The sequence below is a fragment of the Erythrolamprus reginae genome, chromosome 3 (assembly GCF_031021105.1).
Source record: "Erythrolamprus reginae isolate rEryReg1 chromosome 3, rEryReg1.hap1, whole genome shotgun sequence".
Taxonomy (NCBI): domain Eukaryota; kingdom Metazoa; phylum Chordata; class Lepidosauria; order Squamata; family Dipsadidae; genus Erythrolamprus; species Erythrolamprus reginae.
In genome coordinates this window covers 134,393,535-134,413,631 of record NC_091952.1, presented here as the reverse complement: position 1 = coordinate 134,413,631, position 20,097 = coordinate 134,393,535, and the positions used below count along the sequence as shown (strand labels likewise).

General features: G+C 36.4%; 2 protein-coding genes across 3 annotated transcripts in view; one reads left to right on the top strand and one right to left on the bottom strand.

Moving 5' to 3' along the window:
- The window catches only part of ANKRD45 (ankyrin repeat domain 45), a 31,872-nt gene extending 25,350 nt beyond the window's left edge, over positions 1 to 6,522 (bottom strand). Inside the window, exons 1-3 of the mRNA XM_070746793.1 lie at positions 6,426 to 6,522; positions 5,652 to 5,969; positions 1,402 to 1,569 (exon numbers count right to left, since the gene is read on the bottom strand). Of these exons, the coding sequence (XP_070602894.1) occupies positions 1,402 to 1,569; positions 5,652 to 5,955 (472 nt within the window). The 5' untranslated portion in view covers positions 5,956 to 5,969; positions 6,426 to 6,522. The remainder of the gene's footprint in view (positions 1 to 1,401; positions 1,570 to 5,651; positions 5,970 to 6,425) is intronic.
- A 43-nt stretch (positions 6,523 to 6,565) lies between these two features.
- The window catches only part of KLHL20 (kelch like family member 20), a 16,256-nt gene continuing 2,724 nt past the window's right edge, over positions 6,566 to 20,097 (top strand). The window contains exons 1-12 of one of the 2 annotated variants that reach the window (XM_070746767.1): positions 6,566 to 6,832; positions 7,661 to 7,763; positions 8,492 to 8,550; positions 10,101 to 10,674; positions 13,244 to 13,402; positions 13,617 to 13,711; positions 14,003 to 14,118; positions 15,214 to 15,397; positions 17,077 to 17,220; positions 17,315 to 17,448; positions 17,991 to 18,199; positions 19,593 to 19,699. In XM_070746767.1, the coding sequence (XP_070602868.1) occupies positions 8,528 to 8,550; positions 10,101 to 10,674; positions 13,244 to 13,402; positions 13,617 to 13,711; positions 14,003 to 14,118; positions 15,214 to 15,397; positions 17,077 to 17,220; positions 17,315 to 17,448; positions 17,991 to 18,199; positions 19,593 to 19,699 (1,745 nt within the window). In that variant the 5' untranslated portion in view covers positions 6,566 to 6,832; positions 7,661 to 7,763; positions 8,492 to 8,527. The remainder of the gene's footprint in view (positions 6,833 to 7,660; positions 7,764 to 8,491; positions 8,551 to 10,100; positions 10,675 to 13,243; positions 13,403 to 13,616; positions 13,712 to 14,002; positions 14,119 to 15,213; positions 15,398 to 17,076; positions 17,221 to 17,314; positions 17,449 to 17,990; positions 18,200 to 19,592; positions 19,700 to 20,097) is intronic. The other variant, XM_070746768.1, reaches the window with a different exon arrangement.

Here is a 20,097-nt window from a genome sequence, read left to right as displayed (position 1 = left end):
TTCCACTGGTTTATCACCCTTACTGTTAGAAAGTTTTTTTCGGATATCTAATCTAAATCTACTCCCTTGCAGTTCCATTCCATTGTTTCTAGTCCTTCCATATGCTAATGAGAACAATGCTGATCCTTCTGCTCTGTGACAGCCCTTCAGATATTTGTAGACAGCTATCAAGTCTTCTCTTAGTCTTCTCCTTTGCAGACTAAACATCCCTAGATATTTTAACTGTTCCTCATAGGATATGGTTTCCAGGCCACTCACCACCCTTATAACTCTCTTTTGAACTTGCTCTAGTTTATCAATGTCCTTTTTAATTTGGGGCCGCCAGAACTGAACACAGTATTCCAAGTGTGGTCATACCAAAGTACTGTAGAGAGGAATAATTACTTCACGTGAATGAGATTCTATGCTCCTCTTGATACATCCCAGGATTGTGTTTGCCTTTTTTGCAGCTGCTTCACACTGTTGACTCATGTTTAATCTGTGATCTACCAATACCCCCAGGTCCTGCTCACCTGTGCTGCTGCTCAGACATATTCCTCCCATTCTATATGTGCTGTTTTCATTATTTTTGCCCAGATGTAGGATCTTACATTTCTCTCTGTTAAATACCATTCTGTTAGTTTCAGCCCATTTTTCAAGTTTGTCTAGATTTTTTTGAATCCTATCTCTATCTTTTTTAGTATTATCAATACTGCCTTTTCATTGCTTTACTTGTTCCAAATGTTTCTTTCCAGCCCTAACCAGCTGCTATTAATGTTCCCAAGTTCTTTCATTGTTACTGTCTGCGAATAATGTATTCCAAGCCCTAGGTCTTTGCAGGGTTTTTTCCCATTTGTCTCACTTGCACCAAACGTTTCTTTCCAGCCTTAACCAGGTGCTAATGATGTTCCCAGCTCTTACCAGCTTGCAAGCTCTTTCATTGTTACTCTCTCAGAATAATTTTTTAAGCCCTTGACCAGGGGATAAAATAATGTCTTGAAGCTGAGCAGATTAAGGACGCTAGCCAGATGAATACCTGGTAAGCAGATTCTTTTCCCTATTTTCCTTCCCAAAAATGAAGGTGCGTCTTATACTCTGGTGCATCTTATACCCCCCCAAAATAGGGTAAATGCAATATCCTAATACACATTTTCTCTTTTTTTTAAACAGCTTTACGTTAATTGACCTTTTATTAATGTCTTGCAGCACAAATTAACTATTTTGGGAAATTGTCTTTTTAAAAACAATATAATAGATAGAAAATAGCTTCTCCATAATGTGCTCCATGAAAATAACTTTTTGTTATTATATGGTTGATATACTATAAATATTTGACATTTATACTTGTTCAGAATTCAGCTGACTTGAATACTGTAAAGCTAAATCTATATCTCAAAGAAGCTTAACAATTATTAATATTACCTGCCCAATCCAAGTATTCAACACACTCTGCTTGCTTATATCGATTTGCAATTTCTCTAGCATTTTCACCCCGGAATGTAGTTGCATATATATCAACTTCCAGTTCTACCAGAGTTTTCAGTGTGTTTAGCTGACCCCAGGCTGCAGCACAATGAAGAAGTGTATAACCTGAGGGAACAAAACAAATCAGTGTGCATAACTGCCCATTAGCAAACCATCAGATTAATGCTGGATGGTCAATCAATCAATGTTCAGAATGCCATACTGACTCAATGCTTAAATATATGTAGAACATGCATGCAAAGTACAGAAAAGGAATAAGAAATAAGCTAAATGAGGTACATAGGTACCTTCATGTATATAGTGTCAAACAAACATGTACTGAGTATCTTCACAAGCATTCCCTTTATATCATTAACATATAAACAAAAAAGCTGTCTTCATACATTTTACTCTGTTCCCTGTTAAAACATTTAAAAGGCATTCATTGTACAGTATATATGTTTAATTGTCATATTACTGAAGTTTACAATGAACCTTCAACTCAGTATTTCTGTAAAATATTTTCTAATCCAAGATTATCATAAACTTTTACCTAATCATATGTATCTCAACAAGAGATACATACCATTTTCTATAAAATAATTCTACCAAGTATTTTCTATTAAAAAAAACCCTCTATGAATTAAGTCTTGAATTCAGTCTTTTATCTCTTTAAAGCTTTACCTCTTTAAGTCTTTATCTCTTTAAGCTAATGTTTCTCAACCATGACATTGTCCATCATACTGGCTGGGAAATTCTGGGAGTTGAAATTCAGGCATGTTAAAGTTGTCAAGATGGGGAAACATTGCTTTAAGCTATCAGCTTTAAAAAAAACTATTCTTATTTATTTGTTTGTTTTGTCCAATACACAATAATACACAATGAGGGTTATAGAGGATATAATTAGGCAGAATGTATTAAAGGGAGAATACAGGAGAAAATAAAGGAGTAAAATGTAACTACAGTATAAGAGAATAGTAGAAAAAGATATAGGGATAGAAAAGAATATATAGGAGATATAGGAGAGACAATAGGTCAGGGGACGGTAGGCACTCTGGTGCACTTATGTATGCCCCTTACTGACCTCTTAGGAACTTGGTGAGGTCAACCGTGGATAGTCTAAGGGTAAAGTGTTGGGGGTTAGGGGATGATACTACAGAATCTAGTAGTGAATTCCACGCTTTGACAACTCGATTACTAAAGTTGTATTTTTTACACTCAAGTTTGGAGCGGTTAATATTAAGCTTGAATCGGTTGTGGGTTCTTGTGTTGTGGTTGAAGCTGAACTAGTCTTTGACAGGCAGGACGTTGCAGCATATGATCTTGTGGGCATTACTTAGATCATGTTTGAGGCATCTTAGTTCTAAGCTTTCTAGACCCATTATTCATATTTTTACAAAAATGCATATATGCATTTGATTGATAGAGAAGTAAAATTTTCAGAATAGTACATAAACTTTAATAAAGTGAAATAAGTATTTTAGATTGAAAAATTGGGTATAAAAAGTTGCTCAGTGGAAACATAGGGAGCTAATGACATTAATGGCCTGAAGAGGTAAAGAAGCCAAGCAAATGCTGCCAAGGAATTCTAGGACTTTTTATCCTAGCTATAGAAATGGTATATTCAGACATTCAATGAAGATGATTGACTGAACAGTCTGAAATGCTTCTTCTGGACTAAAGCTTTTTCAATTTACAAACAAGACATCTGAGTTCCCTACGTTTATATAACTCTTCTGGTTTAGAGAAAGTCCCAAAATTACCCCATACGTCCTCCACAGAGCAGCAGTTTGAAAATAAACTGGAGAGGCATACCAAGGTAGCCAAGCGAGAAGGCCATAAGCTAAGAGGTGGGCCAAAATCACTTCATTGATTAAAAAACAGATTGTTTTGGTATTTGTTTTTCAAACAGACAAGGAGTCATACCTTTCATTTCTTAAACACTTTATTATTATTAAACTAAGAGGATCTTTTCAGAAATAGACTGAAAAGCCTCCTTTTTGAAGATCTAGTTATTTTGGAGGACATCATCATTGAATGACAAGGAGGAAGGTTGCCAGAGGTGAGCTAAAATATGGCAAGTACTTTTTTCTTGGAGAAACATAAGGCTGTGTGGACATTTCATCATTTTCATGAATTTGCCACTTTTATTTGACTTTGGGAATTATAATTTGCATTTTTGGACTGCTTGTTGGAGAGGCTGAAATATTCCAGTCTTAATTAATTGGCCAAGAAATACAAATTGAGCAACAAAAAGCTTTTTAAAAAAATGTTATTTGATCAGAAAGATAAGGAACAGAATATTATAAAGCAGCATAGGATGCAATTATGCCAGAGACAGATTAAAAACCATCTCACTCATATCCTATCCACAAAAATACATAAATATTTACAACTAAATATAAATATAAAATATTTAGAGAAATATTTATAGTCTTAAGCAAAAAGGATTTTCTCTTTAAGGTTAAAGACTTAGAAGTATTTATAAATAATATTTTAGAAACACTAATAAGTGTAAGTGTGTGTGTGTGTGTATGTATGTGTAATATATTTTGCTGATAATGAAAATGAAGGGAGAATAGTATAGATATATATCAAACTGTATTTAGCTCTCATCAGATTTGAACCCGGGCAGCCAGCCTATAAGATAATAGCTTTAACCTCTAAGCCAGGCTATCCTCCTGCATCAGCTTGTACAAAGGAAGAGTTATATATATATTTTTCTGATGAATCTTCCTGGTATACCAATATGGGAGGAAGCATACTGCTTCCTTTTTGCCTCTCAGTCCCTATACATACATACATACATACATACATACATACATACATACATACATACATACATACATCGTTCCACAACAGAGGGAAAAAGAAAAAATATATATTTGGTTAAGATGGCAAGATAAAATCTTTTTAACAACTTGTTTTTATTGGGATATGGCTTCTGAGCTTAAGGATTGAAGTAGAAAAAAAATGAAATCTAGAAATTATTTGAAGATTTAATAACTGTAGTTAAAGCACTGGCTTTTATAGGTAAATATTTTACATATTTTATGCTAAAATATTTTACACTATAAATCTTAATAGAACTTTATATATGCAAAAAAAAATTCCCAAACCAGGATTTAAAGGAGACTATACTGTAGTATAAACAAATTCTGTGGTGAACGTTTGAGAATCTATTTGGGGGAGGTGGGAGGTATAACACAAGTGAAAATTGATGTTAGGCTAGAATTAGATATAAATAGAGAATGCAACAGAGCAAATCTTGTTTAATGGTTAAAGTTTAAGGTTAGAGAACACATGACCATGTGGACAAGTCGTAAGTCATTTTTGTCAGCACCATCCTAATTCTGAAGATTTCTCAAGAACTATGTGTTGTATCCTGTAATGGCTACCTTGTATCTCTGTAAATAGTTTGTTCCTTGTTAAAGCGCTGTCTGAGCTAGAATCAGGAAGTCGCTCCTGATTGGCTCAGACGCGGCTGCTCTTGCTTTGGCGGGAACCGCAAATGTATAAAAGGAGCGGTTTCTCCCAGGTAGAGCAGACGGTACTAGCTGAAAGTCACTTACCTTTTCTGAGCTGAAATAAAGATACCGTTCTCCCCTAACCCTGTCTCTGGGTCTACTTCACTATGGGTAGTCAGTTTCTCTCAATCCTAGGAAGAAGACAATGGCAAAACATTTTCTTTTAAAAAGTTCCCAACAAAACTGCAGGGATTAGTCCAAGCAGTCGCCCAGAATTGGACATGACTGAATGAAGAAAAAAGAGAGGAAAGAAAAATGAATTGAAGGACTAATAAAGGCTTAATTCAGAAAACTCTAACTTCTGTTAGATGAAAAAATAACTATGAGCACCGATCAATTATAGCATTCTGTGTCAGTTTTCAAATTCAAAATATAAACTGACATAATTCTTAAGAGACCTTTTCCTAGACTCTTAAGTGATGCTTAATTCAAAATATCTAGACCAGTGGTTCCCAACCTTTTTTTGCCCATGTCCCACCTAAGCATCTGTAAAATCCTGATACCCCCTCCGACATATAATTCTTACTATTCAAAAAGTGAACTCCTACTCATGTGGAAGAAGCCTTTAAGGCCATTAACTTGGTTTAAACAAGGTTCCAATTGCCCCTATTAAAAATAAAATTGCTCCACTGTGGGGTGTGGACCCCATGTTGGGAACCACTGATCTAGACCATTGTGTACCTCTGGCTGTCTTATCCTTCAGGTCAACTCCATATTTTGCCAGGAACTGAATAATGTCATTCTGACCAACCATACAAATTATAAATAGTAGGTTTCTCCCTAGAATATCCTTTTCCATTAAAAACTTATTGGCTTTTTCATGATCAGGATCCTCAGCATCCTCAAAAATCTGTTGTATTTCTTCCATATCACCCTTTAAGGCAGCCATCAAGAGAGGATTAAAATGTTCTGGTTCTTCTTGAAATCTCATATCCTCATCCTCATGTGCTGTTGTTGAAGCCACTGTTTCTTCCAAGGGTTCCATTTTCACAAGATTAGCTTAATTTAAAATAATAATAATAATTAAAGTACAGATTGGGATATGGTTTGTACAGATTCAAAGCATCTACAAAACCTCCACTTTTCCTCCCCAAAACATTTCCAAACTACGTTAGATCACGATACTCTTCAATAGATTATGTCTATTTTTCTAGTCAACATTATTTTCAACCTTATATGTGAAATTACAAGAGTGCAGATTGCAGAATCATTTTATATCAGTTTCCCAACCTTGGCCACTTGAAGATATCTGGACTTCAACTCCCAGAATTTCCCAGCCAGCATGCTGGCTGGGGAATTCTGGGAGTTGAAGTCCATCTTCAAGTGGCCAAGGTTGGGAAACACTGTTTTATATATACAGTACACTAATCAGTAAAACAAAACTTGATCGAAACGATGGTATGAATGGGAATTAGAATCTGAAACCGTCTCATCCTGACCCAACTCAAAACCAACCTCCTTGTGGGTCCCCAGTCCCCCGATATTTCCTGGCTGGTGGCGAAAGGGGGGAAGAAAAACAGTAACCCCGTCGCCATAGAAACCCCTCCGCGTAGCTGAGGCTGGAACGCTTGAACCGACAGTTGAAGTTCTTGCCCGGAAGACTAAGGTTGAAGGATTAACTTCCGGCGGGTAAAATCTGTTGGTGGGGGGGTGACGGAGTGCTGCCTACTGGCAGTTTCCGGCATCAGTGGGAACTGTGGGAACGATTGCGGCTGTGGCAGTCGGGAAGGTACTTCGTTCCTCCCACCCCGTCCGAGATACCGTACAGAGCCCATGCCGTTAGATGGCATTTCCTTGCAACGGCTTCTGAGCTGGCCGCCGCTGGGATTCAGAATCAGCTCCATTATCTTTCCACTCGGGAGGTCAGTTTCCAGGGTTGGCAGTGCTTCTGGTCGCGGACCGTTAGGTCAGGGGAGGTTGTAAAAAGGGAGAAAAGATGGAGAGAGGAACCCTGGGCTCGAAGGGCATGCTGAAGTGTAGCACAGCAAAAATAAATCAGCTCCATCTAACCTGAAATCTATCCCCCCCCCCAAGTTGTTTTCAAGGTACTTCAAGCAGGATCAGGAGATCTCCGGAATGAAGGGGTGTTTAAATTTCTTAAATAAATCGTGTAGTTGATCATCTTCCGCGGAAATAGAATTGGTTGCCTACCACCTTGAAAAGGAAATCTCGGCTTAGTTCCTGTAAACATATTAGCTAGCATCAGTGCTTATGCCTTCATCAGTCATGTGAAGATAATAGTCACACCCCATATCTTGTTAAAGGTCTTGTTGGGATGGAAAAAAGTTAAAAGTGAATGAACTTCCAATGAAGTCTAGCGGGTTCATACAAGGGGGAATACTGGACAGTTGCCCAAATTGCTGGTGAGGGATTGTGGAGGAGGGAATGAATGTTATTACATAATCAATATCTGGCAGAGAGACTCCCAACTGTCATCACAGATCCTGTGGATCAAAAGCAGGCTTTTGGTAAATATATCTACCTTCTTTATCAATGCTCCAGTGTTCATTGGTTTAGATAGCCCTTGTATGGGTTTTACTCTCTGAAACTAAGGATAATATTTACTGTCATCTTTTGGAAGTGTTCTGTGGTATCTAAACTCTTCTAGGTGAACAAAAATTTGCAGACAACAAGAACAATGATGGTTTTTTTAGGGGAACCATTTCACATTGTTTGCATTTTATTTTTAGGCATCTGGATGTCATCAATCTTGCTGTTCTCAGTGGATAAAATGAGTTGAAGGCAAGAATTAGTGATTATTAAGCTTCTATTGTACCTCTATTTTATCACAGGGTGAGTGACTAATCTTGCTTTTTAAATTTCAAATGTATTCATATAATGACAACTGATCAAATGTTTGTTTTGTTTGTCAGAATAAGTATACATTTTTATTTTAGTAGACAGTGCTAAACTCTGACAGTTGTTTATGCACAGTCCAGTGTATGCTCATCAGATTAAATTATCTATTTTATATAAGATAAAGCAAGAATTAAACATAGATTTAGTATGGTTTAGTAGTGTCAGAGTCGGCTTGGAAAAGGATACAAATACTGTAGGTGGAAATTGTTAATAATACAGTGGTACCTCTACCTAAGAATGCCTCTACTTAGAAACTTTTCTAGATAAGAACCGGGTGTTCAAGATTTTTTTTGCCTCTTCTCAAGAACCATTTTCCACTTACAAACCTGAGCCTCCGAAACTATAACCGGAAAAGGCAGGGAGAAGCCTCCATGGGGCCCCTCTAGGAATCTCCTGGGAGGAAACAGGGCCTCCACCCTCTCTGTGGTTTCCCCAATCACACACATTATTTGCTTTTACATTGATTCCTATGGGAAAAATTGCTTCTTCTTACAAACTTTTCTACTTAAGAACTTGGTCATGGAACGAATTAAGTTCGTAAACAGAGATACCACTGTAAATCTTAAAATTTATTTTGTGGCACATAATCTGATTCTTAAATACGTAACAAACTATTTTAGTTGCCTTTTCGTTACATAGTTTTGTTTTTATTCTTTGCCTAGGGTCAACAATAATTTAAGGACTACTCTTTGCAGTGCATGGACACAAAACCAATGCGCAGGTAATTAAAATACTTAAGTAGTTTGAATTGTGACATGGCCATGCTAAATTATGATTTATAATCAATGTATATAATCTAGATAATGGTTGGACTAGATAATAATTAATAATAATAATTTCTTAGATTTGTATGCTGCCCCTCTCCAGAGACTTGGAGCGGCTATGACCTACAAGTTTCCTTCCAATTCTGTTAATCTGTATCTATCTATTAGACAACAGTACTTTAAAGCTTTCTGTTTATCCTCCTTTCCTCTGAGATCAGTGGTCCACTACAGTTGCCACTGCATTTTGGAAAGACAGACTGATACAGAAGTGAGCGATCTACAACCTCTCATGGCTTTTGAATCAAAGGTGTCAGTATCTCTCACAGTTGGTCATGCCTTTTGAAGTTGCCTATTCCCATTATAGAGGATGCTTCAGTGCATCCTCTATAAATTTAAATTTTGCGTAGATGTGTCATTTAAAGTTTTGGCAGCATTTGGTCAATCTTGTTTGGTCTTGGAACCTAATAACTTAGGCCAGGTTAGTACTCAGATAGGAGATGATCTGGGAATTCCTGAATTATAAATTAAACTGAGAACTAAAATGCTGGATGAATACAATGGTAAATTATTCTTCTATTGGGAAATATCCATGAAGTGTTAGGTTTGCTATAAGGGTTGGTCTTTACTAATTCCTACCTATGTCTGCATAATTAGTTTAACTTACAGCTATTTATTTGTCGTCCATGTACAATAATAATCACCATCATTTACTTAGTAATCTAATCTGAATTACTGAGATTAAAACTTGAATATGCAACAGCTATATAAAACAGGATAATGGATAAGGTATAGAAAACATATTTAAATAAACCTCACCTGCTTTATCTTCTGGATGTCTGATTCAACAAGATTTTACTTAAAACAACTATGACTACTGGTATCAGAGAAACCAAGTGTCAGGGTCACACATTGAACAAAGCTGCAATATATTTAGCTTTGGGATATATGTAAACATCGCCACTATACGCTGTTCAATAAGCCATGGATACACCTTGACCTTTTCCCCCTTACCCATGTCTTTTTGTACTATTATTTATATAGGGCATTCAGGGAAAAAATACTTTTCTTTTTTATAGAAAATTTAGAGAGCCCTCTACAACTGTGGCATCTTTCTATTTGAGGAAGGATACTCATTTTATTAGTTGTTCATATTTTTGTTTGGCTTTTTAATGTTTTCACATAGCTTTCGCTATTTGGATTCTACAAGAAAATTTGTACATCCATTTTATCTTGAATATTTTCTTAGAAATTTGTTTAGTCTGAATCTTATATTTCCTCATTAAAGTATTTCCAGCTATGATAGATGCACTTTCCCTTTAATAAAGAGATCTGTAAATAGCTATATTACTGTTCTTTTCATTGTTGAATTACTTCTATCAAAAACCTGTCACGATGAAGTTTCTTATGGCACTTTTCTTTCTCTCTTTAGTTTAATAAATGCTTGTCCACTTCACATTTTTGGTGTAATGTTTACTATCCAATGGCCTTACTGCTGTTATTTTATTAGGTGTACTAGTAATCGAGCAGGTGAAACCGGAATGGATGTAACAAGCCGTTGCACTCTTGGAGATCCCAACAAACTACCAGAAGGAGTGCCACAACCTGCTCGCATGCCTTACATCTCGGACAAGCACCCTCGCCAAACATTGGAGGTTATCAATTTGTTACGTAAGCACCGGGAGCTGTGTGATGTGGTGCTGGTTGTGGGGGCCAAAAAGATCTATGCCCATCGAGTCATCTTATCAGCCTGCAGTCCCTACTTCCGAGCTATGTTCACAGGAGAACTTGCAGAGAGCCGGCAAACTGAGGTGGTGATCAGAGACATTGATGAAAGGGCCATGGAACTGCTTATTGATTTTGCATATACTTCCCAAATTACAGTAGAAGAGGGCAATGTTCAGACCTTACTGCCAGCTGCTTGCCTTCTCCAACTAGCTGAGATCCAAGAAGCCTGTTGTGAGTTTCTGAAAAGACAGTTGGATCCTTCCAACTGCCTTGGCATTCGAGCGTTTGCTGATACTCATTCTTGCCGTGAACTTCTTAGAATTGCTGATAAATTCACTCAGCATAATTTTCAAGAGGTGAGTAACCCTTTAATTAAAATCTGGTCAATATATGCATTGGAAGTAAGTGGCAACATGAACTGTACCAAAGTAGATGAAGGTTCATTGTTTTTGAACAGTCCTCAGCATCAAAAGAAAACAAAGCAAAACCAATTTCCCTTCAATTACAAGTTTCATTCAGCAAAAATAGATATGAGCTAAAATCCTTATTCCACATACTGTTATCAAGGGTTTTTCATGCAGGGATTCTATGGGTTCCTTTATTTTTCCTTATTTCCTTTATTTGTAGCTATTTATTATGGATGAATACTGAAAGTTGCTTCATATATTTTAAAATGTTTGGCTGTATCTTATTTGTTGAATCTGATTAATGTTTGAATATTTTTACTTTAATTGAAAGTAAATGTGTAATTAATCAAAATGAGTATGACATAATAGGGCTGGATGTCTGTATCATAATTTTTTAATTTAAGTTGTACAGTATTATTCTGCATAGACCAAATCTTAAAACTACATGCATTTTGCAAGTCTAAATTTTTAAACATTCTCATTTTATAATAAACCTTTTTTTCTTTTTGATATTGCTCACTATAAATGTCAAAAATGTTTTGGAATAAATATATTTTGACTGAGAACAATTATAAATTTTTAGTTTGGTGGAGTTCCTCAATTTTACTAACTTGAGAACAAGAATAATGTAAAATTACAGTTAATAGGGTTACAGAAGAAAATATTTGCTAAAATATGTATTTTGATGAAATCTAATAGTATTGCACTACCAAGTGAAAGTATTATTCTTAGGACGATAATTTTACAACCATAAGGAAAACATTGCTCTAGGCCATGTGTAGCTGAATTTCAGTATGGTGATTGTTATCTTACGACTTTTTGTACTATTTAATAATCGAACAGTATTATTTCTGTTAATTATTAATAATCATTTATTATTAATAATAAATTGACCATGGATTATTTTTTCACAGTGCATTTCTTAAACATAGTTAAATGCAGCTTGATATGTGATGATCTATGAAGTGAATAATGGAAATATTCATAATCTTTTTAAAATAATTTATCTTCATGTTTGATTCATTGGGAAAAGATTATATCCATGTATAAAATACAGGTTTAACTGGGACCCTGTCAGCCAAATGAAATTGTGACCCTGCAAATACTGAATACTGTTGATGATACTTGAATAAAATGTTAACAGAATTCTTAGAATAAACTGATTTGAAATCTATAACTTGCTCAGTAAACAATAGAACTTTATAAAAGGAATTGAATCACGGAATGTAAAGGAAGGAATCTTGGAGATTATCTTTGTGATCCTGGTATTCCCAACAAATGATCATCCAAGCCTGTATTGAAACAACTCTGATGAAAGATACTGTGCTGCTACAGCTGCAGAAAAAGCTATCTACTAGAATGTTTTATTATTTATTTAAGATGTTTACATATTAGCCTTCACCAACAAATCCTAAAATGTTCACAATTACTAATTAGAATACAATGTTTTATTTTTTTAAAGTTTACAAGTTTAGCTGGATCTTTAAAAAAGATAAAATAATGATTTCCCGGAGTTGCTAAATGCATTTTGAAATAGGAGCAAAGCAATCTCAATCTTTTCCTCAGTAAAACTTCAAATATGGTTTTATTATTAAAAGTATTAAGGTGATTTTATCTTGCCTGGGAATCTGGGGTTTAGACGATGTAAAGTTCTGTACAATTGTTATATTTTGCATTGCACTTCCAAAAAACAGTCCAAAAAAGATATTTCAGAAAGTTCCTTCAATTGACCTGATTCCAGTGGGGCAAGATAATATCATTTTTCTTAGTTCTGTATGTTATAAAAATGTTATGGATTCCCTTCTATCTTTGGAAAAAGTTGTTTTCCACCGAGGGCCTAGAGGGAATGCATATGTACATGTTTGCAGCTTGTCAGGAGCTTGTATTTCGCACCACTTTAATGCTTGGCAGCTTTTGCAGTCTGAGTCCCTCTTGAGGTGCACAGCCCCTGTGTGTATATTTAGAGAAAGCAGATGAAAAGGAGGTGGGATAAAGTGAGTCCATCTTGTATCCCTGAGGCACTCTGTCTTTGACAGAAACTAAGATCAAAAGGTTGCTTACAATGCATTGGGTAATTTTGCTTTAGGTTCTCTACTTTTTTTGTCCATTACAGATGTAACTGCTTTATTGAAATGATTTATTCTCTCAATAGCATTTTGGGTTATCATTATTTCCTGATTACAAATGAAGAAACTGAGACTTACCGGGAGAACTCTATAAAGGCCACTCTTAACCCATAGTTGGCAAACATCTTAATTTAATGCTTCTGAAATCAAAGCAAATGACTCTGCTTAATGACCCATGCTGATTTTGAACTTAGATAATTTATGTTGATGGCTTAATGTAAATAATATATTTCTTACATAAATTTTATTGTATGTAAAAATGGTGCTTTAGATATATTACGAAATGCCTAAGCTGGAATATGCAAAAGCTAAAGGTGCTGAAGTACTTTTTTTGACAGAACTTCTCCATTTCCAAATGACTCTGCTTACTTTAAAATCTTATCTTATTATAGGTGATGGAAAGTGAAGAATTCATGTTACTTCCAGCCAATCAGCTTATTGACATCATTTCCAGTGATGAACTCAATGTCCGGAGCGAAGAACAAGTGTTCAACGCAGTAATGGCTTGGGTCAAATACAGCATTCAAGAAAGGCGCCCACAGCTTCCTCAGGTACAGCCTTTACATTTCTTAACATGATTGCACTTATGCAAATATGCTATTTTGCAGGATATACATTTCTTTGTTACTTATTTACAGTGCTGTTGTTTATTAATATGAACAAAAATAGAGTTGGTTGATCACACTTAATTTAATCATTGGAATTTGCTAGGTCTCCCGGAGTAGTGGAGCATTTACTTTTTGATCCATTGTTCTTGATTGATAGGTTTTGCAACATGTCCGCTTGCCACTGCTTAGTCCAAAGTTCTTGGTGGGCACAGTTGGCTCTGATCCCCTCATTAAAAGTGATGAAGAATGTAGGTAAGTCTTTACTAATGAGAACTAGTTTACAGTTCTTCTTAACATGAAGAATTGAAGTTGCTCTGTTAAAAATTATGTCAGTCCATAGCATTTTTAATGTTTCTTTCTTAAGACCTGCTTTCGAAAAATGTTTACTTTTGACATCTTTTCTATCAACAAATACATATGTAGACCAAAATATGTACTTCATGCTTCATCTTTCAATATAAAACAATACCATCAATATTAAAAAATATATTTCAGATTAGCAGTACTTATTTTTCCTTGAGCTGTATTTTAATATATTTGTAGGGATTTAGTAGACGAAGCTAAGAACTATCTGCTGTTGCCCCAAGAACGACCATTGATGCAGGGCCCTAGAACTCGACCACGCAAACCCATCCGTTGTGGAGAGGTGCTCTTTGCAGGTATGCATACATGTCCATAATTCTTAGTAATATTTGTCAGTTGTGAAAAGCCTTTGCTTTTTTTCTAGATCCCAAGAAATCTTTGTGTTTTTCTTACTTGGGGAAAAAATATGGTGTGATGCAAAATTCACAATGTGTCTTACAAAATCAGGTTCCTCACCCAGAAATTTGAAAGTAGGATAAGAAAGAGGAAAAGCATTGCCAGAGAAATTGTAGCAACAAAAGTAAAAGTGATCTGGCTGTGTTACCTTGAAATCCTGCAATAAAACAAAACATAAAAGAGACAACAGTAGATAGAATTGATACATTTTGTAGTTCACATTATTTGCTGCATATGATTTCTTGCACTGTGGTTGATGTACCTTTTTAATTTTCTCATTTATACTCCTTCACATAATTCTTACAGCTCTACAGAGACGAGAATCTTCTCCTTGTGTTCCATCAGGCAGAGGTTACGGGGAATTCCCCTACTTCTGCAAGTAGTAGGCAGGGAGGGAGAGCCACCTGGTCTTGGTATACAGGCAGGAATTTATCAGTGAACAGAAACATACCTATCAATGAGATTAAGACATACAGTAGACAAAAATTGCAATTTTTTGCCCCCTTGGTCACTTTTGCACTTTTGCAAGTGAGGTGACTTGGATTGAGAGTTTGACTGACCCAAAGTCACCTAACTCGTGGTCTCCTACTTTCTCTATATTTTATTTTTCTAAGTTTCCTGAAGCCCCAGAGTGCAAAAGACAGCCCAACAGGCAACCGGAAATTTGGAAAATGCACTTCCAGTTTGACTGTTGTGCTGTGTTTTGCACTCCGGAGAGTTCAGGGAAGCGCATGCCATAGGTTTGCCATCATGTTTCTATATTGTACCCATTTATTGCACATCAGGAGAAAGATAACAATCTTGTTTCTGTTACCTGTTTTTCTTTCCTCCTGGCTGATCAGACAGCTGAAATTTGTCTACTGGGTGTAATATGCACTTTAGAGGCGTGTGCACGTGCATTTGTCTGTGTTTGTATGTATGTATTATCTGACCCCACACTCCATGTGTCTAATTATATCCTGGCATTCTACTGTCTCTCAATTTGATTTTATCAGTGGGTGGCTGGTGTAGTGGAGATGCAATTTCCAGTGTTGAGCGCTATGATCCTCAAACAAATGAGTGGCGGATGGTGGCTTCCATGAGCAAAAGACGATGTGGGGTTGGAGTTAGTGTCTTGGATGATCTTCTTTATGCAGTAGGAGGACATGATGGTTCTTCCTACCTAAATAGTGTAGAAAGGTAAGTTCCTATCACACAAAACACAAGTTCTTCAATGTGTGCTTGCTAACATTATAGCAATGATTTATTTATTAAGGCATAAATAAATCATTTATTTAGTGGAAAAGCCAGATATATCATAGTATCTGAAATTTGGGAACACTGGCAGTGTGTTATGGTGGTTTTATTCCTTTACCCAGAGGCAGTTTCAGTTAAGTGTTGGACAGGAGATAACCTCCAAGTCCTGCTTTGTGTTGGTCCTCAGGACTCTCATCTTTTCTATTTAACATCTGCATGAGGCCATTGGGTGAATGTATCTAGTGGCATGGGATTGGCTATCACTATTATGTGGGTAATACCAGTTGTATATCACAACCCCAGGCCAAACAAGTGACGCATCTGGAGACTGTTAAAGTCTGGATAAAAGGTTCAGCCTCAGCCATAGGAAGACTTTTTAAAATCCTCATGCTAATCATTAATTATATTCCAATATATTACTTAATAGATGGAATCTAGAAATTATCTTCACATGGCTTTTGTATGACTCAGGATTTTTCTTTTCTTTTTTTAAAAAAAGTATGCAGATAGTCAGCTTATGATCCCCAATTGAGCCCAAAATTTCTGTTGCTCAGTGACTGTTAAGTGAATTTTGCTCCATTTTAGGACTTTTTTTGCCACAATTGTTAAGTGAATCATTTCTGTTAAGGTATTAACATGGTTGTTAAGTGAATCTGGCTTCCCCATTGACTTGGCTTGTCAGAAGGTCACAAACGATAATCAATGGCACTGCAACCATCATAAATAAGAAACAATAGCTAAGCATCTGAATTTCGATCACGTGATCATGATACTGCAATGGTCTTAAGTGTGAAAAATGGTCATAAATCACTTTTTTCAGTGCCATTGTAACTTTAAACTGTCACTAATTTGTTGGAAGTTGAGGGCTATCTGCATAGGAATTTTAGATTTCTTTGAAGGTAGACTCTCCAGACTAAAAACAGGCTATGCAGCTTCATCTTCTGTTGATAAAGGGAACTGTGCAAAACCCTTAATGTAATCTCAAAATTTTGCTTTGTAAAACAGTAGAGAACAAGCCAAAGAAAGAAATCTAGATCTTGCCACACTAACCTGAAAAAGTAAAATCAGAAAATTTTAATTTGGATCATCACATGCGCATATAAATACAACTCTTAGTTAATAGATTTCTCCACCTCTTTGGTTTGTGTTGATACAATATTCAGTTTAAAAATATAAGCAATCTTGGAATCAACTATAAGTTAGCATTAAAAGCAACAGTTTAAATTCAACACATAAGCCAGACAATATCTTAAAAATCATGAGCAATCCAGCGAGAATTAAGTATAACAATAATTATTATAATAATAATTTATTAGATTTGTATGCCGTCCCTCTCTGAACACTTGTATGTATCAGGTAATAAAAGTTTCCAAAAAAACAAAAACAATTTCACCTCCTTCCACTCTTCTCCCTCTTCTGGAGTGAATCACTTATTTATTCCGAACCAAAATATTACTCTGAATATAGTTTTGCTTTTAGTCTCGTATTTAATCTCAGTCCAGGTGAACTCTTAACTATATAGATGAAAAAATAGAAGTTTCAAGAGAAGAAAATATGCAACTCGTAAGAAAAAGAATGAGAACTTACAAGATGAAGACCTGAAATCTATCTTCCTTTGCCAGATATGATCCAAAAACCAATCAATGGAGCAGTGATGTGGCACCTACCAGCACCTGCCGAACCAGTGTTGGGGTGGCAGTACTTGGTGGATATCTGTATGCTGTAGGTGGTCAGGATGGTGTTTCCTGTCTCAACATCGTTGAAAGGTATTTTAAAAATCAACTTGGAAACAGAGTTCCTTCAGGAAGATAACAGAATTACTTTGAATGGCAGTGAGATATTTCCTTCTTTTTGTTTCAGATATGATCCAAAAGAAAACAAATGGACTCGTGTAGCTTCCATGAGTACTAGGCGACTTGGGGTGGCTGTAGCTGTGTTAGGGGGTTTCCTGTATGCTGTTGGAGGTTCTGATGGGACATCACCTCTGAACACAGGTATTTCCCATAGAAATTCAATTTACTTTCATGCCTTTGTTGCTCAGGGACATTGAACAATGAAAAAATTGTTATCAGTGTTATTGAGGGGAAAAATGAGCCTTTAACACAGCAGGAAAGATCAATTTATCAAGTTGTTATACCTCATTAATTCTTCATTAAGTAGATCAATTATCTCTTTCTGATAGACAGATTTTCCAGATAAATTGAGAGTTTTGATTAAGAGTGATTAACAGTTCCTTGGGGTTAAAACATTTATGTAGAATGTAATTGAACAGAACCAGTATTTTAGTTAGTATAGCTGCAGATTGGAAAAATATACAAACTACAGTACTACTTTTTAAACATTCTTCTGTTGCTTCAAACATTTGCTGGACTACCAATATAAACCGAATACTGAATTAGATTAATTTATTGTTTGATGCAGTATCTCATCTATTCTGATTATTCTTTTATTAATAGTGTGTGTGTGTGTTTAGACTGTGTTTTGCTATTGTTAGATGTTTTTATTGTTTGACCAGTATCATAAAAACCATCCACAGTGGAACGCTACAATCCCCAGGAGAATCGCTGGCATACAATTGCACCTATGGGCACTCGACGTAAGCACCTAGGCTGTGCCGTGTATCAAGATATGATCTATGCTGTGGGAGGCAGAGATGATACTACTGAACTTAGCAGTGCTGAGCGATATAATCCCAGAACTAACCAGTGGTCTCCTGTAGTAGCTATGACATCACGCCGTAGTGGGGTAAGGTCTTTGGTTGGTTAACTGCTACTTTGTCCATATGTTCCATGATTAGACTGTTGAGTATTAAGAGACCAATTTAAAAGGAGTGCAAAAGTTGCAATTAAAAACTTAGATTTTTGTAAAAGGAAAAGGTAGCACAATATTGGTAGTTTTCTTTGGGGAAATGTGTTTGTTTTGTGGATAGACATTATAGCTGAATGAACCCTGGCTCCACGTTGATATGTATTATAATAATTATTTATAAAATATCAGATTACACAGTACAAGATCATTTGTAATGGAAGATCTTTAGATACTGTATGTTACAGTATCTAAATGAAACTTAGGCATGTAAGATGATCTGTGCAATGTTACTATTCCAAGTGTTTTACGTGTGCATAAAAATAATTACAGGTAGTCCTTGGTGTCCCTTGGTTCAGCAACCATTTAAAGTTACAATAGTGTTGAATGAATGGTGGTTATAACCACTTCATGGAGATCTGGCCATCCCAGCGTCCTTGAGGTCCCATGATAGCAGTCCAGACAATTTTAATACTTTTGAGTGATTACCAGGTACCCTGCAGTCAACTGTTTGCAATCTTCCCTGCCATCTTCTCCAGAAAGTTAATGACAAAGCCAATAGGGAAGGTTGCAAGTCACTGGGCTAAGTCTCCCCTCATCTGTCTCTCTGTATTTCTGCCATGCCAACCATTTGGGCACTCTTGTGGACCTTCCACAACATTGCTGCACCTCCCTCTCACCATTGTACACCCAACCGGCATCTTCTATTTTCCAACTGTTCCTTGCACACCTCCCCAATCCGTGCTGTCTCATATACTCTTGCACTTTCTCCAACTATGCCTCTTGCACATCCCTTTGCACCCACCCCAAGCAGTGCCTACTGTGCTGCTCAAGCTGCACACCTCTTGCACATCTCCTTAGGCAGCCTGCCTGACCTGCGCCGTGCCCCTCATGCATCCTAATACCCTCTCATGTCTTCTCCCACACAGCAGCAACCACTTATCTACTAGCCTGCCAACCTGGTACTTGCAACTTCCTGCCTGCTTTTTCATTGACTTTGGTTGTGGGAAGTAAGAAGTTGCCTTGTCTAATGACCGTAGGATTCAGCTAACAATGGCAATGGGACTGCAGGAATTGCCATCGCTACAGTTGCAGTTTAGAACACTGAATACTGAACATTAAAAATTTGTTCTGCAGCATTCTTACTTACGTAATTAACAGCAATATTTATTTATCATCCTATCTTTATTCTTTTGATAAATAACTCAAGAATACTACTATTTCTTCTTCCTCCCATTTCCCCCACAACTCCATAAAATGAGTTAGACTGAGAGTGACTGACCTAACCATTAGACCAGACTTAATCACTAGACCAGCCTTAATTATCTCTTAGGTTGGACTTGCTGTAGTGAATGGACAACTAATGGCAGTGGGAGGCTTTGATGGCACAACATACTTGAAGACTATTGAGGTATTTGATCCTGATGCCAACACATGGAGGTAAACTAACTTTTGAACATAAGTCACATTGTATTTATTTCAACATGTTACCCCTTTGATCAGCCGTTGAAAATAATGGGTTAGTTCAAAAACAAGTTATAATCTATGGCAGGGATCACCAACTGTTCTGGCTTTGCGGATCGGTGGTGGGGGAGGAGAGAGGAGATGGTTCCACACAAGCAGTGGCTGTGCATAGCTCGATTTACACAAGCAGCAGGTACATGCATCTGCTGCTCACAGAAATATCCTCCTTATGAATGTAACCAAAGCCAGGTAAAGCACATTTCTGGTGTAGTGTGATGTCTGTACAATACAGACATATACCCACATACATTCAGAATTCATGATCTATGATTTTTGAAATGGAAGTGAGTTTGATTAAAGTAGTATAAAAGTGC